This window comes from Accipiter gentilis, chromosome 9 (assembly GCF_929443795.1).
Source record: "Accipiter gentilis chromosome 9, bAccGen1.1, whole genome shotgun sequence".
In the NCBI taxonomy this organism is placed as follows: Eukaryota; Metazoa; Chordata; class Aves; order Accipitriformes; family Accipitridae; genus Astur; species Astur gentilis.
In genome coordinates, this window is record NC_064888.1 from 584,952 (window position 1) to 607,090 (window position 22,139).

General features: G+C 69.5%; 4 protein-coding genes across 5 annotated transcripts; 3 read left to right on the forward strand and 1 right to left on the reverse strand.

Annotated features, from left to right (window-relative positions):
- Window positions 1-889: 889 nt before the first annotated feature.
- Window positions 890-4,334, forward strand: AP1M2 (adaptor related protein complex 1 subunit mu 2). The gene is made up of 12 exons (XM_049810483.1): window positions 890-1,183; window positions 1,402-1,558; window positions 1,636-1,703; window positions 1,806-1,930; window positions 2,010-2,163; window positions 2,562-2,688; window positions 2,788-2,930; window positions 3,002-3,073; window positions 3,159-3,317; window positions 3,436-3,561; window positions 4,101-4,176; window positions 4,252-4,334. Exons 1-12 carry the CDS (start codon window positions 1,142-1,144, stop codon window positions 4,272-4,274), a joined length of 1,272 nt encoding a protein of 423 aa, XP_049666440.1. The 5' UTR covers window positions 890-1,141; the 3' UTR covers window positions 4,275-4,334.
- A 144-nt stretch (window positions 4,335-4,478) lies between these two features.
- KRI1 (KRI1 homolog) lies at window positions 4,479-9,036 on the forward strand. 2 transcript variants are annotated; one of them, XM_049810481.1, is made up of 19 exons: window positions 4,479-4,632; window positions 4,746-4,819; window positions 5,532-5,637; window positions 5,732-5,843; window positions 5,956-6,013; window positions 6,103-6,152; window positions 6,244-6,337; window positions 6,429-6,503; window positions 6,624-6,742; window positions 6,823-6,937; window positions 7,015-7,110; window positions 7,218-7,388; window positions 7,467-7,542; window positions 7,646-7,728; window positions 7,844-7,973; window positions 8,085-8,215; window positions 8,315-8,379; window positions 8,487-8,582; window positions 8,668-9,036. In XM_049810481.1, the coding sequence occupies exons 1-19, from the start codon at window positions 4,551-4,553 to the stop codon at window positions 9,026-9,028; spliced, it is 2,094 nt and encodes a 697-aa protein (XP_049666438.1). In that variant the 5' UTR covers window positions 4,479-4,550; the 3' UTR covers window positions 9,029-9,036. The 2 variants fall into 2 exon arrangements, with proteins under 2 accessions (XP_049666438.1, XP_049666439.1); XM_049810482.1 differs by lacking the exon at window positions 4,746-4,819 and having other exon boundaries at window positions 4,542-4,632.
- Window positions 9,037-9,063: 27 nt separating this feature from the next.
- On the reverse strand, window positions 9,064-17,539 carry ATG4D (autophagy related 4D cysteine peptidase). Its single transcript, XM_049810578.1, has 12 exons — window positions 17,508-17,539; window positions 16,816-16,896; window positions 15,732-16,384; window positions 11,699-11,782; window positions 11,343-11,516; window positions 10,729-11,245; window positions 10,571-10,635; window positions 10,307-10,446; window positions 10,091-10,169; window positions 9,912-9,988; window positions 9,710-9,829; window positions 9,064-9,616 (listed from the first exon to the last, which is right to left on the reverse strand). The coding sequence occupies exons 1-12, from the start codon at window positions 17,537-17,539 to the stop codon at window positions 9,443-9,445; spliced, it is 2,196 nt and encodes a 731-aa protein (XP_049666535.1). The 3' UTR covers window positions 9,064-9,442.
- KEAP1 (kelch like ECH associated protein 1) lies at window positions 17,104-22,136 on the forward strand. Its single transcript, XM_049810869.1, is given in 7 exon segments — window positions 17,104-17,545; window positions 18,032-18,664; window positions 19,682-20,367; window positions 20,988-21,193; window positions 21,290-21,324; window positions 21,326-21,467; window positions 21,591-22,136. Coding segments are annotated over 6 exon segments (1,791 nt in total). The 5' UTR covers window positions 17,104-17,545; window positions 18,032-18,109; the 3' UTR covers window positions 21,758-22,136.
- The last annotated feature ends 3 nt before the right edge of the window (window positions 22,137-22,139 follow it).

The following is a 22,139-nucleotide window of genomic DNA, read 5'->3' on the forward strand; positions in this document are numbered from 1 at the left end:
GGGATGAGGGATGTGGGGTGCTGCAGGGACCCCCAGGGTGAGGGATGCGGGGGTCAGGGTGCTGCAGGGAACCCCAGGGTGGGGAGTCCATGGTCTGGGGTCTGCAGGGTCCCCGAGAGTGGGGGATCTGAGGGTTGGAGTGCTGCAGGGACCCCCAGGGTGGGGGATCCAGGGTCTGGGGTCTGTAGGGACCCCCCGGGGTTGGACGAGGGATGTGGGGTGCTGCAGGAACCCCCAGGTTGGGGGATCTGGGGGTTGGGGGTCTGCAGGGACCCCCAGGGTGGGATGAGGGATCCGGGGTGCTGCAGAGACCCCTCCAAGGTGGGGAATCCAGGGTCTGGGGTCTGCAGGGATGACCAGGGTGGGATGAGGGATCTGGGGTGCTGCAGGGACCCCCAGGGTGAGGGATCCGGGATCTGGGGTGCTGCAGGGACTCCCAGGGTGGGGGATCCAGGGTTTGGGGTCTGCAGGGACCCTCTGGGGTGGGATGAGGAGTCTGGGGTGCTGCAAGGACCCCCAGCGTGGGGGATCCAGGCATCAGGGGGTGCAGGAACCCCCAGGGTGGGCAATCCGGGGATCTGGGGTGCTGCAGGGACCCCCAGGGTGGGGGATACGGGGGTCGGGGGTCTGCAGGGACTCCCCAGGGTGGGATGAGGGATGTGGGGTGCTGCAGGGACCCCCAGGGTGGGCGATCTGGGTGTCAGGGGTGCTGCTGGGTCCCCCCAGGATGGAATGAGAGACCTGGGCACCCAAGGGTGTATGCACACCCCCCCGGGGGGGAGTGGGGGACCCAGGCTGCTGCAGGAACCCCCCCCCAGGCTGGGTTGGGGCACTCAGGGTGCCTCACAGACCCCCCCCCCCAAACCCGGGATGGGTGACCCAAACATCCAGGAGCTGCCCCCCCCCCCCATCCCAGTCTCAGGGTCCCTTGGGTGGGGGGGTCCCAACCCACATCCCCCCACGAGACCACCCAGCTTTGTTAGAGGTGGCCGTGCCACCCATGGGGTGGCCGAGCCCCCCCCGTGGGGGTCCATGGGGCTGGGCCGTCCCCTTTAAGGCCCCCACGCACCCGTGGGCGCAGCCGCTCACCTGGCGCAGGTGACGGTGACGGTGACGACGCGGTGGCTGCCGGGGCCCCGCCATGGCCGCCTCTGCCCTCTTCATCCTGGACCTCAAGGGGAAGGTGAGACCCCCCCCCCAACACACACCCCCCCCCACCCCCCCCCCCAAAGACCCCCCGGGGAGGGGACACCCCGGTGTCCCCCCTCTGGTCTTGAAGGTCAGCCAAGGTCAACGGCGGAGCCTGGCGGTGACCCCCGTGACCCCGGGAACGGGGTGAGCGATTTTGGGGTGGGTGGAGGTGCCCCCCGCCTCTGACACACCCCCCCCTCCCCCCCGCAGCCGCTGATCAGCCGCAACTACAAGGGGGACGTGGGGCTGGGGGAGATCGAGCACTTCATGGGGCTGCTGCTGCAGCGGGAGGAGGAGGGGGCCCTCACCCCCCTCCTGACCCACGGCAAGGTCCATTTCCTCTGGATCAAACACGCCAACCTCTACCGTATCCTTATGGAACGCCCTCCCCACGGACCCCCCGCTCTGGTGTTCCCCCCTTTCCTTAACTCCCCCCGCCACCAGTGGTGGCCACCACCCAGAAGAACGGCAACGCTTCCTTGGTCTACTCCTTCCTCTACAAGGTGGTGGAGGTGAGGTTTGGGGGGGGGGGCTCGGGTCCTCCCAGTTTGGGGGAGCTCCTCTCCCTGGAGGGGGGGGGGGGGGGTGACGGAGGCGCTCCCCCCCCCGGCCAGGTCTTCTGCGAGTACTTCAAGGAGCTGGAGGAGGAGAGCATCCGCGACAACTTCGTCATCATCTACGAGCTCCTGGACGAGCTGATGGACTTTGGCTTCCCGCAGACCACGGACAGCAAGATCCTCGCAGGAGTGAGCGGGGCCGGGGGCGGGCCGGAGGGGGGCGTCGGGACCCCCCCACATCCCTCACCCCCCCCCCACCCACCGCAGGTACATCACGCAGGAGGGTAACAAGCTGGAGACGGGCAAATCCCGCGTCCCCACCACGGTCACCAACGCCGTGTCCTGGCGCTCCGAGGGCATCAAGTACAAGAAGAACGAGGTCTTCATCGACGTCATCGAGTCGGTGAACCTGCTGGTGAGACGGGGGGAGGGGGGACACACCTGTAACTGGGGGGGAAGGGGGCTGTTGGGTCCTGCTGCAGCAGGGGCTGCGCTGGGTCCGTGGTGGGGTGGGGAACCGGTGGTGATGGGAATGGTGATGGTGGTGGGATGGTGACCGGGCCATGATGGTGATGCTGGGGTGATGGTGACGACGGTGATGATGGGGCTGGGACCAGTGATGGGGCTGGTGATGAGGATGGGGGTGGAGACAATTGTGGTGACGGGGATGAGGGTCGGGGGTGGTGATGGGGACGAGGATGGTGACGTTGATGGGGATGGGGACGGTGATGAGGATGGTCATGGGGATGGGGATGGTGACGTTGATGGGGATGGTGATGGTGATGAGGATGAAGCTGGTGCCGGTGCCCACAGGTGAGCGCCAACGGCAGCGTGCTGCTGAGCGAGGTGGTGGGCACCATCAAGCTGAAGGTCTTCCTCTCGGGGATGCCCGAGCTGCGCCTGGGCTTGAACGACCGCGTCCTCTTCGAGCTGACCGGGCGTGAGTGCCGCCGTGTGGGCTTGGGGACAGCCCCGTCGCAGGGGGGTGATGCATGCCCGTCCCCTCGTCGCCCCCCGGACACCGTCCATCCCTCCCCAGGGGGCAAGAACAAGTCGGTGGAGCTGGAGGACGTCAAGTTCCACCAGTGCGTCCGGCTCTCTCGCTTCGACAACGACCGCACCATCTCCTTCATCCCCCCCGACGGAGACTTCGAGCTCATGTCCTACCGCCTCAACACCCAGGTGGGGGCCGGGCCCACCCGAGGGGGGGGGGACACGGGGGACGTGGGGGTGACCCTTTTCCTCCCACCCAGGTGAAGCCGCTCATCTGGATCGAGTCGGTCATCGAGAAGTTCTCCCACAGCCGGGTGGAAATCATGGTCAAGGTGAGACGTCGGGGAGGTCACCGCCGCCACGGGGGACCCCCAGCCGCCCCTGACCCCCCCACACCCCGCTCCTCTCCCCCTCAAGGCCAAGGGCCAGTTCAAGAAGCAGTCGGTGGCCAACGGGGTGGAGATCGCCGTGCCGGTGCCCAGCGACGCCGACTCCCCCAAATTCAAGACGAGCGTGGGTTCCGCCAGGTACCTCCCGGAGAGGAACCTCGTCATCTGGACCATCAAATCCTTCCCGGTGAGGTTGCCCACCCCGCCATCCCCGACGCCGGGGGTCCCCCTCGTCGGGTTTTCCCCCAGCCGGCTGCCGCGGCGGGTGGCCCGGCACCGTCCCCAGCCCTGCGGGTGCCGCGCAGGGGGGAAAGGAGCACCTGATGCGCGCCCACTTCGGTCTGCCCAGCGTGGAGAAGGAGGAGGAGGAGGGTCGGCCCCCCATCTCCGTCCGCTTCGAGATCCCCTACTTCACCGTCTCGGGCATCCAGGTGCCACCCAGGGAGGGGGACGTGGCCCGTGGCATCCCTGGGGAAGTGTCCGTGTGTTTTGGGGGGGCAATGTGGCCTGTGGGGTCCCCAGGGAAGGGGGTCCCGTGTGTTTTGGGGACAGGACGGAGGGGACATGGCCCATGGGGTCCCCAGGGAAGGGGGTCCCGTGTTTTTGGGGACAGGACGGAGGGGACATGGCCCATGGGGTCCCCAGGGAAGGGGGTCCCGTGTGTTTTGGGGACAGGACGGAGGGGACGTGGCCCGTGGTGTCCCCGGGGAAGGGGGTCCTGTGTGTTTTGGGGGGATGTGGCCCGTGGGGTCCCTGGGGAAGGGGGTCCCGTGTGCTTTGGGGACAGGGTACGGGGACATGGCCCCTTGCATCCCCATGGGGGTGGCCTGTTTTGGGGGCGGGGGGGGCAATGAATGTCCCCTCTGCACCGGGGGGAGCTGGGGGGGTGTCAGGATGCCCGGGGGTGGGTCGGGGTGCCCGGGAGGGGTGTTGGGGGGGGGGGTGTCCATCCCCACCTCCCCCCCCGCAGGTGCGGTACATGAAGATCATCGAGAAGAGCGGGTACCAGGCGCTGCCCTGGGTGCGCTACATCACCCAGAGCGGGGGTGAGTCCGGGACCCCCCCCGGGACCCCCCCGGACACCCCCCCCCCCCCACTCACCCCCACTCTTCCTCTTGCAGACTACCAGCTCCGCACCAGCTAAGGGCAGGGGGGGGCTCCCCGGACCACCATGGACACCCCCCCCCGCGCCCCCCCTCCTCCTCTGTGCCTATAAAGATGGAGCTGAGACCACCGGCCCCGTGGATCTGTTTGGGGAGGGTGGGCCCCACCAGTGGGCACGGCGCGTTTACCCTTTTAAGAGTGGGATGGGGCGGGGCTGCCGGGAGGGGCGGGGCTGTCGGGAGGGGCGTGGCGTGGCTGTCGCACCCACGTGACGGGGGAGCCGGAAGCGGCAGTCACGTGGAGGAGGAGCGAGAAGATGCCGGAGCCGGAGCTGCGGGTGAACGCGGCCTTCGCGGAGCGCTACGGCCGGTACCGGCGGCGCGAGGAGCTGCAGCGACGTGAGAGGGGCGGGGCCAGGGGTGGGCGGGGCCGGGAGGGGGAGGGAGACACCGGGGACCGGGGGGTGGGTTTTCCCCGCCCCGCGGTGCCGGTAGCTGAGGGCTCCCCGCAGTGCAGGACCGTTACGGGGACACCGGGGGCGGTTCCAGCTCCGAGTCCGAGTCCGAATCCAGCGGGGACGAGGTGGTGAGTGGCGGCGGGGGGGGGGGGGGGGGAGAGCTGTGTTCCCCCCCCCTCGAACTCCTGGGACCCCCCCAGACATCTGGATGTCCCCCCCAGACTCCTGGGTCCCTGCCCAGATGCCTGCGTGCCCCCCCCGGACCCCCCTCCCAACCTCCTGGGACCCAGCCCCCAAAATCCCAGGCCCCCCCCAGACACCTGGCCCCCCCACCTCCTTTGGACTCCCCATAAACGCCTGGTCCCTCCCCAGACACCTGCATCACTCCCCTGGACTCCTGCGACTCCCCACTCCCCCCCCAAACTGCTGGGTGGTGTCCCCCCCCAAGACTCCTGGGTGTCCCCCCCAAACTCCTGGGTGTCCCCCCCAAACTGTTGGGTCCCCTCCTGGACGCCTGGGTCGTCCCCCCCAGACTCCCAGGTCACCCCCAGACACCTGCATCACCCCCCCCAATACATCTGGGTCCGCCTCCCCCCCCCGCCAAACTCCTGGGACCCCCCAGACATTTGGTCGTCCCCCCCCAGACACCTGGGTCCCCTCCCTGGACATCTGGGTCCCCCAGACTCCTGGGTGTGCCCCCCCCAAACTGTTGGGTTCTCTCCTGGCTGCCCCCCCAGGCTCCCCCCAAACTCCTGGGTCACCCCCCAGACACCTGTGTCACTCCCCCAGGACCTCTGGGACCCCCCCCCAAACTCCTGGGTGTCCCATGTCCCCCCCCAGGCCCTCGACCCCCGCCTGGAGCGGGATTTCTACCGCACCCTGGCGCTGCTGAAGACCCGGGACCCCCGAATCTACCAGCAGGACACCACCTTCTACAGCCAGCGAGGTACTGGTGGGGCATCTCCCTCCCTGAAAACCCCTTGGGGGGGGGTCCCCAAAACGGGGAGGGTGTCCCCAAACCCTGTTCCCTCTGTCCGCAGACTCGTCGTCGGGGAGCGATGCCGGGGAGGAGGAGGAGGAGGATGAAGGGCGCCCGGCGAAGCCGATGTACCTGAAGGATTATGAGAGGAAGGTGGTGCTGGAGAAGGAGGGGTGAGGAGGGGACCCTATTTTGGGGGGGTGGGGGGGCCTTATTTTTGGGGGAGGCATGTCCTGGGCTGAGCCCCCCCCCAGGCAGGCTCTGATCCTCTTGCTTTCCCCACAGCAAATACGTGGACGAGGAAGATGAGGAGGATGAAGAGGCAGCAGCCGAGCGGAGGAAGGTGGGTTGGGGGGGGACATGTGATCCCCCCCAAATTACTCTGACCCTCCTCAGCACTGACAACCCCCCCCCCCCAATTTCTCCCCACAGCGAGTGGCCTCCAGGAGCTACGTGGAGGAGCAGAGGGAGCTGAAGGAGAGGTGGGGGGCTGTGACATTCGGGGGGGCTGCCACGCTTTGGTGGGGGAGGGTTCCTCAGCACCGGGGGGGTAACTGTGTGCCCCCCCGCCAGCTTCCGAGCCTTCGTGGCTGACAGCGAAGAGGAAGAGGAGGAGGAGGGGGGATCTGCCCTGCTCCGGCGGCGCAGTCAGACAGCAGAGGAGAAGGTGAGGCTGGGGGAGGGTTGGGCGGGACACAGGGTGGTTTTGGAGTGGGGGGGCCCTCGGGACTGACGCTGTGTGTGTGTCTCCCCCCCAGGAGCGGGAGGAGGAGGATTACATCCGCTGGCTGAAGGGGCAGGGGGAAGCCCCCCCGGAGCCGCTGCAGGACCTGGTGAGAGGGCTGAGGCCGGGCACAGCTCGTGGCAGCGATGGCCCTAGGATTGCAGAGTGCTGCATCCCCCCCACATGCCCGAGGCCCCCTTGTCCCCACATCCACCCCCCCGTCCCGCAGGTCCCCCTCCAGCAGTACTGGACCGACCCGGCGCTGGACCCCGGCGAGCGCTTCCTGCGGGATTACATCCTGAACCAGGGCTACCGCGAGGAAGAGGAGGAGGAAGAGGATGCTGAAGGGTAAGCAGGGAGCCCCCCTGACCCCCCAAAAACCCACCGCACCTCCCCTCATCCCCCCCCCACCGTGTCCCCCCACCCAGGGCATCCCCACTCCGGCTGGCCGATTCCTCGGATGAGGGTGAGCTTTTCCTGGCGAAGCAGGAGGATTTTGAACGTCGCTACAATTTCCGCTTCGAGGAGCCTGACGCCGAGCAGGTGGGGGGGTGGCAAAATTTGGGAGGGGTGTACAGTTTGGGGGTTAGGGGCGCTGACCCTAACCCCCCCCCCCCAAGGTGAAGACGTATCCCCGGAACATCCCCACCTCGGTGCGACGACGGGATGAGCGGCGGAAGGAGAAGCGGGAGCAGATTCGGGAGAGGAAGAGAAAGGTGAGGGGGTGAAGCTGAAGGGGGCAGGCAGCGCCGCGTCCATCTGCCGTGTGTCCGTCCCGTCCCCCCCCGGCACCGCGTCCATCTGTCTGTCCGTCCGTCCGTAGGAGAAGGCGCGGAAGCAGGAGGAGCTGAAGCAGCTGAAGAACCTGAAGCGGGAAGAAATGGCCGCCCGGCTGGCCCGGCTGCGGGAGGCCACCGGCAACGCCGTCGTCGGCTTCACCGAAACCTTCCTGGAGGAAGACTTTGACCCGGCCCGGCATGACCAGCTGATGGCGGTGGGTGCCCCCCTCTCCGTGCCCCCCCCATCTACCCATCCCCGCTGACCTCCCCCCCCCCGCTCTCCCCTCCCCCAGGAATATTTCGGTGACGATTATTACGGCCGAGGGGAGGAGGAGAAGCCGCAGTTTGAGGAGGAGGAGGGGCTGGATGGTGAGTGGGGGGGCTCGGAGGTGGGGGAAGACGACTGTCAGCCCCCCCAATCCCTGAGGTGACATCATGGTGTGTGTGTGTGGTGTCGTCCCCCCCCACACAGACGACTGGAACTGGGATGCCTGGACAGGCCGGGAGGAGGTGGGGGGCGAGCACGAGCCCCACTGCGAGGACCCCGATTTCGTGGTACGTGTGTATCCCCCCCCAGGCTAAGGCCGGGAGGAACTCATCACAGGGATGGGCGTCACAGGCAGGCCCCCCCACCCCCTCCTTTCCATCCCCTGTTCTCCCCCCGCCCCAGATGGATGCAGACTACGACCCGGCGGCCCCCCCAGCCCCAAAACAGCGGCAGCCCCCGGCGCTGGGGAAGAAGCGGCGCAAGACGCGGTTCAGGGAGGCAGTGGAGCGGGAAAAGCCAGCGTTCGACCCTGGTGAGGGCCGGGACCCCCCCCCAGTCCCTGAGACCCCCCCCAAGTCCCTGAGACCCCCCCCAAACCCCTGACACCCCCCCCCAAACTCCTGCTCCCCCCGCCCCCCTGCAGCCACCAGCACCTTCGAGCAGTACCTGGACGAGTTTTACCGCCTGGACTACGAGGACCTGGTGGGGGACCTGCCCTGTCGCTTCAAGTACCGCAACGTCCTCCCCTGCGACTTCGGCCTCACCACCGACGAGGTAGAGTCCGCCCAGACCCTCCTGGGGGGGGGTCTGTGCTCTCGCCCGGGTTGTCTGTGCCCCCCAACTCTGCCCTGTGTCCTTCCCCCCCGCCCCCAGATTCTGGCGGCTGACGACAAGGAGCTGAACCGGTGGTGCTCCCTGCGCAAGACCTGCATGTACCGGTGAGGAAGGGGGGCGCGTTTCTTTTACCCAAAACGGGGGTGTAGGGGGGGGTCCTGTGTGTGCCCCCCCCCCGTTTTGGGGAGCTCACCGTACCCCTCGCCTGCAGGTCGGAGCAGGAGGAGCGGCAGGATCAGGCCAACTACAGCCAACGGGCGCAGAACGCCTGGAAGAAGCAGCAGATCTTCAAATCTCTGGCGGCTGCGTACGTGGGGGAGGGGATTTGGGGAGGGGGGGGGGGGCACCAGGGGGTACACAGCCCCCCCTCACCCCCATCCCACCCTCCCCAGGCCGGAGGATCCGCAGCCGGTGCCGTCGGCCAAGCGCAAGCTAGGGAAGAAAGGCCGGGACAAGCGGAAACGGTCGGAGGAGCCGGAGGCCTCGGCCCCCCACCCTGCGGCAGCCCCCCCCCCCACGCTGGGGGGACCCGGCGCCGGGGTTCGGCACCCCTGGGGCCGGCGGTTCGCCTGGGGGGCCGGGATTTCACCGGGAAGCGGTTGGAAGCCTTCGGCCTCAATCCTCGACGGCTCCGGTACCGGCAGCTTCTCCGGCAGCGGCGCAAAAAGGGGGGGGGGCAGGGGGGGGAAGGAAGGAAAGCCCCCCCGGCCCCGATCCGGCACTGGGGGGGAACAGGACATACACCCGCAGTGACGGAGAAACACCGTAACGCACCGCGCCAGCCGCGCTCTGGTTCAAGTTCATCTTTAATCTGGGGAGGGGGGAATGGACGGACAGACGGACGAGGGGGGGTCCTGAGTGGAGCAATAAATAACATCCCCCCCCTCGCCGTGAGCTGTGTGTGTTGGCCAAAAACCCACCACGACGGGGTTGGGGGGGGGTCCCTGTGCCAGGAGGAGCGTTGGGGGGAGGCTTGGCTTGGCCGCCCCACCACCACCGGGATTCGGCAAACGCTAGCCCTGAGCTCCGGTCCCGGCGCGGCGCAGTAGTGAACCAAAACCCTGAGGGGGGGGGATTGTCCCCGCGGCCCCCCCCCAAACCGCGGTGACACCACGCCGGGGCATCTGATCCAGTGTATGGGGTTGGGGGGGGGGAAGTAGGAGGGGGTCAGAGGAAGACGAACTCGTCGGCGCCGGGTTTTTTGGGGCGCTTGCCGGCACGGGGGGGTCGCGGTGGCGGGGGGGGGCAAGAGCTGAGTGGCTCCAGGCCATGGTCCTGCGCCTGACCCTCCGCCACCGTGAAGATGGGGTAGCGTTCCGGCGCCGAGGGGGGGGTCAGGACCTGCAAAGGAGGGGGGGCGGGATAAAGCATTAGAAAAAATGGGTGGGTGCACCCCAAAAGCCGCTGCCCCCGCCCCCAGCAGCAGGGACTCACGCGGGTGAGGTCGGAGCAGAGCTCATCCAGGTCCGGCCCGGCGGCGGCGTAGAAGCCGATGGTGCAGCTGGGATCCATCTTCCCAAAGGCCATTTTCCGGGGCGCGCTGCAGTGGAAGGACTTTGGGGGGGGGGGGGTTACAGCCTCCAGGGCCCCCCCACACCCTGTTTTATCGGGGTGTCACGTGCCCCCCAGCACCCACCTGCAAGGGGAAGTTCTCCCGGGAGGTGTCGATGAAGGGCTGGCAGTAGTGGGGGTCCAGGTAGAGCAAGAAGTCGTCTGGGGTGAGGCGGGGGGGCCCAAAAATCAGCTGGTGTGTTGTGTCCCCCCCTCTAGCTGCATCCCCAACCCCTGCGGCACCACCGGCACCGGCATGGCTACCTTGGAAGCCGACGAAGTAGAGGGAATGCCGGGGTTTGCCACCAATGATGCCCACGCAGGATTTCAGCTTCAGCAGCTCCTGGAGCGGGGCGGGGGGGGGGAAACAGACACGGGGGGGTCGGCAGCGGCGGCACCGGGATCCGTTTCCAGCATAACTGGGAGGAAGAACCGGTGCCGGCGACGTGGCAGAGCCCCCGGCCCGCCGTGGTTCCTCACCTTGATGCAATCCACGTAGACGGGGTTCAGGGTCTCCCCCCCCAACCGCACCGGCACCAGGACGACGACGGCGCGGCGCTGCCCCGGCACCGTCTGCTCGGCATCCCCCTGCACCAGGCCGGCGACGTCCCCTTTGTAAACTGCCAGAAAAAAAGAAAAAAACAAACAAAAAAAAAGAGTTGAGGGCAGGGGGGGCTCCTCATCCTGGATCTGCCCCCCCCGCCAAAATCGGGGAGGGGGAAGCCCCCCCACGCCGGCACGTACCGGTGCAGTCCTGAGAGACGTAGACGGAGAGGCCGCTGGTCTCCGGGCAGGTTTCCACCGCTCTCCTGCCGCGGAAAGAGGATGAATCCCGGCGAGCCGCCCCCCCGCCGCCAAAATGAGGGGGAGGGACCCCGTCCCGACACCCCCTCCCCGCTCACCGAAGGATGTGGGCGACGATGGAAGGACCGTACCAATCCCCGGCTTTTTTCCCGGCGTTCCGACCCAGCTCTACCAAACGATGGATGCCGAAAGGCGCCTGGGGGTGGTCGGCGAACCAGGCCACGATGGTGCGGTGCCACCGCTCAGCCTCCCGCTGGATCCCTGCCCGGCCCGGGGGGTCCCGTGTCCACGCCGGGGGGGCTTGCGTCCGTCCTGCGGGGTCTCGAGTCTGCGCTGGGGGATCTCGTGTCCGTGCCGGGGGGTCCCGCGTCCATCCTGGAGGGTCTCGTGTCCGTCCTGGGGGCTCTTGTGTCTGCACTGGGGGGTCTCGTGTCCCTCCTGGGGGGTCTCGTGCCTGTCCCAGGAGGTCCCGTGTCCCTCCTGGGGGGTCCCAGGTCCCTCCCGGGGGGTCCCGGCTCCATCCCGGGGGGTCTCGCGTCCCTCCAGGGAGGTCCCTCGCTCGCCGGGACCCAGCCGCCGTCTCCATCTCCGGCATCGCCTCGGACCACATCCAGTCTAGAACGGAGAAGGGGGTGTCGGGGTGACGCAGGGACCCCCCCGGGGGTCTCGGGGGCCGCGTGTGCGTGTGCCCCCCCCCCCCCCAGCCCCTTACCCCTGCCCAGGAGGTGCAGGACGAGCCCCTGGGCCAGCAGCATCTGGGCGGTGCGCAGCATGCAGCCCCAGCCGCAGTCCGTGCTCCAGGGGGTCCCCGCCAGCGCCGGGAAGCCCCGCCGGTACGTCAGCCACAACCGGGAGGAGAAATCCCGCTGGAAACGGTCCAGCTCCTCTGCAGGGGGGGGGGGGGGGGGGAGAAAAGAGATGAGCGGGGAAGTCTCGCCCCCCCGGGGGACCCCCGGGACCCCCGTTCCCGCCGCGGCGGGGGGGGTGGGAGAAGAGAAGAGGTGAGTGGGGCACTCTCGCCCCCCCCCCCCCCCCGGGACCCCCGGGACCCCCGCTGCCGGTACTCACCGTCGGCGGCCGGGCGGTAGGCCCGTCCCAGGAGGTGGAGGGGGGAGAGTTTGTTGAAATGGGTCTTGGGTCGCACCGTCCAGCCTGGGGGGGGGGGGGGGGGGATGTAAAAAAACGGGGAGTCAGGGTCGTCCCCCCCCGGTGCGTCCCGGTGTGTCCCGACTCGCACCGTATCGGACGCTGTTCCAGGCCGAGAGGAACCGGCCCCGGGCCCCTTCCTCGGCCGCCGGGGGGGTCCCGCCGCCGCCGCCGCCCCCCCCCCCGCCTCCGCCGCTGCCCGCTCGGTGCCGAGCTCATGGCGGCGGCGGCGGCGCGCGGGGAGGGGCGTGTCCCCGGCGGGGTGGGCGGGGCCGCAGCCAGGCGGTACCGGGATCGGGGCCCTCCGCCGCCGCCGCCGGCGCCGCCATCTTTGTCGAGGGCGAGGGTGGCGGGGGGAGGAGCTGAAGGGCGGAAGTGGAGGCGGAAGGGGCGGGGCGAAGGGAGGAAGGGGCGGGGAGGGAAGGAAAGGAGGGGTCGCCGTGGTGATGGGGGGCGGCTGTCACTGCGCGGGGGGGGCAGGGGGCTCCCCCACACACACCGAGAGGGGCCCCGGCCCCGCAGAGAGGGGTCCCAGCCCCATAAAGAGGGTCCGAGCCCCATGGAAGGGGGTCCCAGCCCCATGGAGGGGGGTCTTAGCCTCATGGAGGGGGTTCCCAGCCCCATGGAGGGGGGTCCCAGCCCCATGGAGGGGGGTCTTAGGCCTATGGAGGGGGGTCCCAGCCCCATGGAGGGGGGTCTTAGCCCCATGGAGGGGGTTCCCAGCCCCATGGAGGGGGGTCCCAGCCCCATGGAAGGGGGTCCCAGCCCCAAGGAGGGGGGTCCCAGCCCCATGGAGGGGGGTCTTAGGCCTATGGAGGGGGGTCCCAGCCCCATGGAGAGGGGTCTCAGGCCTATGGAGGGGGGTCCCAGCCCCATGGAGAGGGGTCTCAGGCCTATGGAGGGGGGGTCTCAGCCCCACAGAGAGGTGCTGGCCCCATGAAGAGGGGTCCCAGCCCCGCGGAGGGGGGCCTCAGCCCCACAGTTGATGGCTGCCAGCCCCACAGAGGGGTGCCAGCCCCATGGAGAGAGGCCCCAGCCCCCCCAATTGGGGTGCCAGCCCCACAGACCAATGCGGAGCCGGTGCCAGCGCAGGCACCGTGGGACCGGGGAGCCTCAGGCTCCGGCCGCCCCCAACCACAGGGGCCCCCACCCCATGGCAGCCGTGGGGCTGGGCCCCCCAACCCCCCCGTCCCATACCGGTGTGGGGCTGGGTGCCGGCGTGGGTGCGCCGATGCCGCGGGCGCCTTTGGCAGCGCCGAACCCAGCACCTGCCCCCGCCCGGGGGGGTTCCCAGCACCCACACGGGGGGGAGCCCTGCCCGGTTCCCCCCCCCACCCCGTGGGACCCACACGTCCAGGCCCCAAAGCCCCCCGAACCTGTGGGACCCACACGTCCAGGCCCCACTGACCCCCACCCATGGGACTCACACGTCTGACCCCCACACCCCCCCCACCCGTGGGGCCCGTGGGAGGATTGGGGTTCCCCATGTGGAGCGAGGGTGCAGGTTAGGGCCTGCCCGGACAGATGGACGGACAGACGGACGGACAGGGGGTGGCGGGAGGGGTGGGGGGGCCCGACCGGTTTAGCAGTGGGGCTGCCCCACGTGGCACGGCGGTGGGTGCTCGGGTGGGGACCCACGATGGGTGGACGGGGTTGGGGTCACATCTGGGGGGGGGTCGAGCACATCTGGGGGGGCTGGGGAAAGTCTAGGGGGGGTCCCGAGCACATCTGGGGGAGTGGGGAACATCTGGAGAGAGTGCGGAACATCTGGGGCTCTTGAGCACATCTGGGGGGTGATGAGCACATCTGGGGGCTGGGGAATAAAGGGGGAGGCTGGGGCACATCTGGGGGGCTTGAACACAACTGGGGGGCTTGGGAACATCTGGGGGGGTCCTGAGCACATCCGGGGGTTGGGGCACATCTTGGGGGGTCTTGAACACATCTTGGGGGCTGGGGCACATCTGGGGGGGGCTTGAACACATCTGGGGCTTGGGGCACATCTTGGGGGGGCTTGAACACATCTGGGGGGCTTGAACACATCGGGGGGGGGGGCTGGGGCACATCTGGGGGACTCCTGCATTGCTCAGGCAGGTGATGGGGGGAGTTTCGGGGGTCGCAGGGGCCGCTCCCCCCGGGGGGTCCCGCAGTGGGGTGGGGTGGGGTCGACGGGGGGGGAGGAGCGGCTCCGCCCCCCCCCCGCCCCGCCCGGCCCCGCCCGGCCACGCCCGTCCCACCGGAGCCAGCGCGGAGCGGCGGAGCGGAGCCGGGTCCCACGGTGAGTCCGGGGGGGGCGGGCGGGCAGGGACCCCCCCCCTCACCTCCGATCCCCCCCCCCCCACGCGGGGAACGGACTCGGGGGGGAGCGATACCGAGGGTGGGGGCAGTGGGGAAACTGAGGCACGGAAGGGGAGCGGGGGGGGGGGCCGGCGCTTTGGGGCTGGGGGGGACTGGGGGGGGGCTATTCCGACCCCCCCATACACGGAACGGGACCCCCCCAGCCCCGTCCGGCACTGGGGGGCGGCACCGGGGGCCCCACGGCTGCCCCACGGCGGGGGGGCTGGAGCTGCGTCCCGGCCCCACGGCTGCCCGGACCCCCAGTATCCTGCCCCACGGCTCTCCGGACCCCAATTCTCCTGCCCCACGGCTCCCCGGACCCCCATCGTCCCACCCCACGGCTCCTGCCCCCCCCTCCTCCTGTGGGGCGCCAGGTGGGACCCGCCGGCGCCGTGGGGCCCGGCCGCACCCGTCTCACCCCAAATATTTGGGCAGGTCCCCCCCCTCCACGGCGGGACCCCGCGGCCGCCCCCGACGCGCCGCCGCTCGCCCGGGCCCGCCTGGGTGGGTGGGTGGGTGGGTGGGAAGGGCGCGACGGCGGCGGCGGCGGGTGCCCCGCGGGGCCGTGGGGCAGGACCCACAGACGTGGGGGGGTCCCGTGGGGCAGGACCCACGCGAGCACGCACGGCCCCTTCGGGGCGCGGGCTCGCGAACCCTTTCGGGGGGTGCCGAGGTCCCGCGGGGGCGCACGCTCGCGAGCGCACGCGTGTGCGCCGGCTGTCGGCCCTGCACGCTCGCGAGCGCGCGAATGCTCGCAGACCCTTTAGGCCGCGCACCTGCAAGCGCGCGGACGTGCGTACGCGGGCCTTTTGGGGCGCACGCTGGCGAGCTCGCATCCACGGGGGACCGTTTGGGGTCCACGCTCGCGAGCGCACGCTCGTGCACGGGCCAGGCGGGGCTCGCGCTCGCGAGCGCGCACACGCGCGCGCAAACCCTTTCGGGCGCGCACCTGCGAGCGCGCACACGCGCGCGGACCCCTTTGGGCGCACGCTCGCGAGCGCGCACGTGCGCGCGGACCCTTTCGGGTGCACCCCTGCAAGCGCGCGCACGTGCGCAGACCACGCACGCACAAAGACCCTCTCGGGCGCGCGCTCGCGAGCGCGCACACGCGCAAACCCTCTTGGGTGGGCGCGCGCGTGCACGCGCAGGCCGTTCGGGGCGAGCGCGCGTGCGCGCGCCGACCCTTTTGGGTGGGCGCGCGCCGAGGCTCACGGCCCCCTCCCCGTTCCGTGTCCCCCCCCGCAGCTCTCCCCGCCATGTAGCCCCCCCGCCTCCCCCCCAGCATGGCGCCGGGGCCCTTCGCGGAGGACGCGGTCCTGGCCCTCCATTACAACTACACCGGGAAGCTGCACGCCGGGCGGTACCGGGGGGGCCTTCGCCCCGAGACCCTCCTCTTCCTCCTGGTGTGCGGCTTCATCGTGGTGGAGAACCTGGTGGTGCTGGTGACCATCTGGCGGACCAAGAAGCTCCACTCGCCCATGTTCTACCTGCTGGGCAACCTCACCCTCTCCGACCTGTTGGCCGGCGTCGCCTACACCGCCAACATCGTCCTCTCCGGCGCCAACACCTTCCGGCTGACGCCGGCGCTGTGGTTCCTGCGGGAGGGCGGCGTCTTCCTCACCTTGGCCGCCTCGGTCCTCAGCTTGCTGGCCATCGCGGTGGAGCGGCACCTGACCATGGCGCGGGTGCGGGTGGCGCGGGGGGACAAGCGGGGCCGGATGTGGTCGCTGGTGGCGGCCAGCTGGGGGGTCTCGGTGGCGCTGGCGGCGTTGCCGGGCCTGGGCTGGAACTGCCTGGGCGACCTGCCGGCGTGCTCCACCGTCCTGCCCCTCTACTCCAAGCGCTACGTCTTCTTCTGCGTCGCCGTCTTCCTCGCCATCCTCCTCACCATCGTCGTCCTCTACGCCCGCCTCTACCGCGCCGTCCGGCGCTCGGCCAACCTCCGCCCGTCGCCCAAGTCGCCGGCCCTGCTGAAGACGGTGACGGTGGTGGTGGGGACCTTCATCGCCTGCTGGTCGCCCCTCTTCCTCCTCCTGCTGCTGGACGCCTGGTGCTGCCCGCGGGCGTGCGCCGTGCTCTACCACGCCGACTACTTCTTGGGCTTGGCCATGGCCAACTCCTTGCTCAACCCCCTCATCTACACCGGCACCAGCCGCGAGATGTGCCGCGCCGTCCTGCGCCTGCTGCGGGGCGGGGGGTGCTGCCGCCGAGGGGGGGGGCCCCGGCCGCGGCGGCAGCGGGGGCCGCGGCGGCGGCACCTTGGGGGTCCCCAGTCTGGGGGGGGGAGCCGGGAGCGGGAGCCCCTCGGGGAGGTCGTCGGCCAGGCGGAGGGGGGGGGACAGCGGCGGGGGGCTGGGGGACACGAGTGGGGGGGGCGGGGGGGGATGGGGGGGACGGGAAGGCGGGGGGGGCACAGGGGTGAGGGGGGGGGGCTCCCGGCATCGTCGCGTGCGCGTGCGCGTGCGTGCGTCCCCGTGTCGCTGCGTGTGTGCGTGCGTGCGTGCGCGTGTCCTGGCGCTGGGGGGGCGGGGGTCCCCGCCCCACCCCCCGTCCCTCCCCCCGTTCCTACCCCCCCGGTTTTGTAATGAGTTTTTAATAAAAGGCCTTTTTTGGAGAGAACCCCCCCACCTTGCTCGGTGTGCCCCCCCCGGACGGGGACAGTGTGGGGACGTTGGGAGGGGGCACAGAGAGGGGGGGACACCCACGGGTGACACTGCGGGGGGGAGGAACCCGTGGAGGACACTGGGAGGGCGACACACACTCGTGGGGGACACTGGGAGGGGGCACTGGGAGGGGGAGGAGACCCACGGGTGACACTGGGAGGGGGCACTGGGGGGAAGGGACACCCACGGGTGACACTGGGAGGGGTCACAGGGGGACACCCACACCCACGGGTGACACTGGGAGGGGTCACGGGGGGGGGCACACACACCCACGGGTGACACTGGGAGGGGTCACGGGGGGGGCACACACACCCACGGGTGACACTGGGAGGGGGCACGGGGGGGACACCCACACCCACGGGTGACACTGGGAGGGGGCACGGGGGGGGCACACACACCCACGGGTGACACTGGGAGGGGGCACGGGGGGGACCCGGCCCCCCCGGGTGACAGCGGGTCCCCCCGCAGCCGCTGACCCGCGGACGATCCCTGCGACACACCCCTCCCGCCCCGCCCCGTGACGTCACGCCTGGGGCGGGGCGGGACCAGCCCCTCCCACCCGCCGAGACTCTTATTCTGGCGGGGGGGGGGGGAGCGGGGCGGGGCGGCGGTGACGTCTCGCGGCGGTGGGCGGGGCCTCCGCAGGACTCTTACCGCGGCGGGGGCTCCGCGCGCTGCTTAGTCACGGCCCCCCCGCCCCCCCCCCCGTTTCCCCCCTCCCCCTCCCCCCCCGCCGCCTCCCGACGACGATCGGGGCCGCGTCCATGGCCGGGTGAGACCCCCGGGACCCCCGGGACGCTCCCCTCCCCCCGCGGGAGGGTGGGGGGGGGGGGGGTTGGGTGCTTGCAGGCGTTCTGCGCCCCCCAAAAACGGGGGGTGGGCGGCGTGCAAGGGGAAAGGGAGGGGGGCTGCTGGGGACCCTCCCCCGTGCCTCAGTTTCCCCAGCACGTACCGGGGCTGATCTGGGGGGGGGGGGCTCCCCCAGTTTCCCCAGCATGAGCCAGGCATGATTTTGGGGGCGGGGGGGTGGTCCCCTTCCATCCAGCCCCGTTCCCCCCGTGCCTCAGTTTCCCCAGCACGTACTGGGGCTGACTGGGGGGGGGGTCTCTCCCCCCTCGCCTCAGTTTCCCCAGCACGTACTGGGGCTGACTGGGGGGGGGTCTCTCCCCCCTCCCCCCGTGCCTCAGTTTCCCCATGGGCTCCCCCGCCCCCCCTCCCTCTCTAACCCCCCCTTCTCTCTCTCTCTCTCTGCCCGCAGGTTGTCATCGCCCACCGCCCCCTCTTAGCCCCCACCCCCCCCCAGCCCCCCAAAAAACCGCAGGGGGATGCCGGGGCCATGTCCTCGCCGCCGCCCCCCGAATGCCAAGCGGAGGTGACCCCCTCGCCGGGGGGGTCGGGCTCCTTCCACTACAGCCTGGAAGAGCACCCCAAAGCCGCCCTGGCCATCATGAACCAGCTCCGTCTGTCGGGTCAGCTCTGCGACGTCACCCTCCGGGTCCGGTACCGCCGCGACGTCCCGCCGGCGGATTTCCCGGCGCACAAGGTGGTGTTGGCGTCGTCCAGCCCGGTGTTCAAGGCCATGTTCACGACGGGGCTGCGGGAAGGGGGGATGGAGGTGGTCCCCATCGAGGGGGTCCACCCGCGGGTGATGGAGCGGCTGGTGGAGTTCGCCTACACGGCCTCCATTTCGGTGGGGGAGAAGTGCGTCCTCCACGTCATGAACGGCGCCGTCATGTACCAGATCGACAGCGTCGTCCGCGCCTGCTGCCATTTCCTCGTCCAGCAGCTGCACCCCAGCAACGCCATCGGCATCGCCAACTTCGCCGAGCAGATCGGCTGCCTCGAGCTGCACCAGAAGGCCCGCGAGTACATCTACATGCACTTCGGGGAGGTGAGGGGGGGGCGGCGGGGTGGGGGGGACACCCCCCCCACCACTTCTGACGTCGTGGGGAGCGTGGCGGAATGGGGGGGAACAGCCCTGAGGTCGTGGGAGGGGGGATTGGGGGGATGCCCCCTCCCCTGGCTTCGGGGGAGGGGGGGTGTAGGGAGCAGGGAGGGACACCCCCCCCCCCCCCCCCCCGGGGATGGGGAGGGGGAACACCCCCTCCCCTGAGGTCATGGGAGGGGCAATTGGGGGGACACCCCCTCCCCTGGCTTTATGGGGAGGGGGGAAATGGAGGGACACCCCCTCCCCTAAGGTCATGGAGGGGCTCAGGGAATAGGGAGGGACCCCCCCCAGGGGATGGGGAGGGGGACTTGGGGGGACACCCCTTCCCCTGAGGTCGTGGGAATTGGGGGAGACACCCCCTCCCCTGAGGTCGTGGAGGGGCTCAGGGAATAGGGAGGGACCCCCCCCAGGGGATGGAGTGGGGGAAATGGGGGGACACCCCCTCCCCTGGCATCATGGCAGGGGAATCGGGGAGTGGGGAGGGGGAAATGGGGGGGACACCCCCCACCATGATGTTGGGGGGGGGGGGGGCGGGGAGTAGCGAAGGACCCCCCCAGTGGCTGGGGAGGGGGCTGAGGAGTGGTCTCCCCCTCACTTCCTTTAATATGGGCTGTTGGGGGGTGTCAGAGAGCGGGGGGGCCCCCCCTCCATTAATACAGACTGTTGGCCCCCCCTCCATTAATACAGACTGTTGGGGGTGTCTAAGAGCTTGCCCCCCCCCCTGCTATTTAATACAGGCTGTTGGGGGTGTGTCATAGATTTGGGGGCCCCCCCCCCCCATTAATACGGGCTGTTGGGGGGGTGTCACAGATTGCCCCCCCCCCCCCCCAGAAGGGAAGACGGGAGCGAAGCCGACCCCAGGCGAGATCGCCCAGTCCCTCGCACTGGGCGCCAGCGAGGGGCTGCCAGGCTGCCCGCCCTCCCCAATTATTATTTTTTTTTGCTTGCCCCCCCCCGCAGGTATCGAAGCAGGAGGAATTCTTCAACCTCTCGCACTGCCAGCTGGTGACCCTGATCAGCCGCGACGAGCTGAACGTCCGCTGCGAGTCGGAGGTTTTCCACGCCTGCATCAACTGGGTGAAACACGACTGTCCCAACCGCCGCCTTTACGTCCAGGCTCTGCTCCGCGCCGTCCGCTGCCATTCCCTCACCCCCCACTTCCTCCAGATGCAACTCCAGAAATGCGAAATCCTCCGCTCCGATTCCCGGTCCAAGGATTACCTGGCGCAAATTTTTCAGGATTTGACCCTTCATAAACCCACCCAGGTCTTACCCTGCCGTACCCCCAAAGTGGGGCAGCTCATTTACACGGCCGGCGGATATTATCGTCAGTCTTTGAGTTATTTGGAAGCTTACAACCCCCGGGACGGATCGTGGATCCGTTTAGCCGATCTTCAGGTTCCTCGGAGCGGTTTGGGGGGTTGCGTGGTGGGGGGGCTTTTTTATGCCGTGGGAGGACGGAATAATTCCCCTGACGGGAACACGGACTCGGCCGCCATCGATTGTTATAACCCCATGACCGACCAGTGGTCCCCCTGCGCCCCCATGAGCGTCCCCCGCAATCGCATCGGGGTGGGGGTCATCGACGGCATGATTTACGCCGTGGGGGGGTCGCACGGATGCATCCATCATAGCAGCGTGGAGAGGTAAGGGGGCTGCGGCGGGGCGGGGAGGGGGGAGAAGGGGCTGGAGGTGAATCAGGGTGATAACACAAGCACTGGGCTGCCCTTGGGGGGGGCAAAGCTGCCGGGGAGGGGGCCCAAATCTGCCACCCAGGAGCCCAATTCTGCCCCTGGGGCTGGTAACACGAGCCCTGATCTGCCCTGGGGGGGGGCAGGTTTGCCCCAGGGCTGGTGGGGGGGGCCCCAGATCTTCCCCAGGGAGCCCAAATCTGCCCCTGGGGCTGATAACATGAGCCCATGTCTGCTTTGGGGGCCAGATCTGCCCCTGGGGACAGGGAAATCTGATCTGCCCTGGGGGGCACAGAGTATAACAACACCCTGCTCTGCCCTGGGGGGGGCGGCACAGATCTGCCCCAGAGCCAATAACGGAAGCCCAGGACTGCCCTGGGGGGGGCATAAATCTGCCCAAGGGCTGACAATAAACACGTTACCCCTGGAGGGGGTGCAGATAACACAAACCCAGCCCTGCAGGGGGTCCTTAGGGGTCTTATAGGGGCCTGCGCCCCCCTTGAGTGCTAGGACCGCCCCCCCCCCTCCCCCCAGTGCTCAGACCCTGCTGTGTGTCGTGCGTGTGTCCCCCCCAGGTATGAGCCAGAGAGGGACGAGTGGCAGCTGGTGGCCCCCATGCTGACGCGACGGATCGGGGTGGGGGTGGCGGTTCTCAACCGTCTCCTTTACGCCGTGGGGGGGTTCGACGGCAGCGCCCGTCTCAGCTCCGCCGAGTGCTACCACCCCGAGCGGGATGCCTGGAGAGCCATCGCCCCCATGGCCACCATCCGCAGCGGCGCCGGTGAGGCTGGGTTGGGGGGGACATGCACGCGGACATTCTGGGGTCCTCAGGAGGGGGATTAGGGGGGTCTGACCAACTCCGATTCCCCCCCCGCAGGGGTCTGCGCCCTCAATAATTGCATTTACGCCATGGGGGGGCTACGACGGGACGGACCAGCTCAACAGCACCGAGCGTTACGAGGTGGAGACGGACACCTGGACCTTCGTGGCACCCATGCGGTACCGGCGCAGCGCCCTCGGCGTCACTGTCTACCAGGGCAAGATCTACGTCTTGGGTAGGTGTTGGAGATGGGGGGGGGGGGGGGGCGTTTCTCAGGGGTCCTGTCGTGTCCCCCCCCGCCCCACCCCATCTTTGCCGTTGAGGGAGGGAGAAACCAAAACGGTTCGCTTTTCCGCAGGGGGCTACGACGGCCACACGTTCTTGGATTCGGTGGAATGTTACGACCCGGTCGCTGACACCTGGACTGAGGTGACGCGGATGACGTCGGGACGCAGCGGGGTGGGGGTGGCCATCACCATGGAACCATGCCGAAAACAAACCGACCGAACCGATTGTCCCTGCTAACCCCGGCGCCGCCGTGGAGGGGTGGGGTGGGGGGGGTCAGGGTGGGGGGAAAAAAACCGGCCGCGGCGCAGCCACGGTGCAGCCGATGGGGCTGCGGGTTTTTTTACCCACCCTCCCCCCTTCTCCTTTTCCCCACGGCGGCAGGTAAACGCGTGGCGAGGCGGGGGGCCGGGATGTTGCCACCCCTGTGCCTCACTTGGCCACAAGGACAGCTCACGGCGGGGGCCGTGGCACCCCCAAATTCCCCCCTCTCCCCGTTTTGGGGAAGGGGGGGGGGCAGCCGGATTCGCACCCACCTTCCAACCCGGCAGCCGAGTGACTGGTTTTAATGATTTCCAAATCCCGTTGTTACATGAATAAAAGAGACTTTTGTGATTAAGTT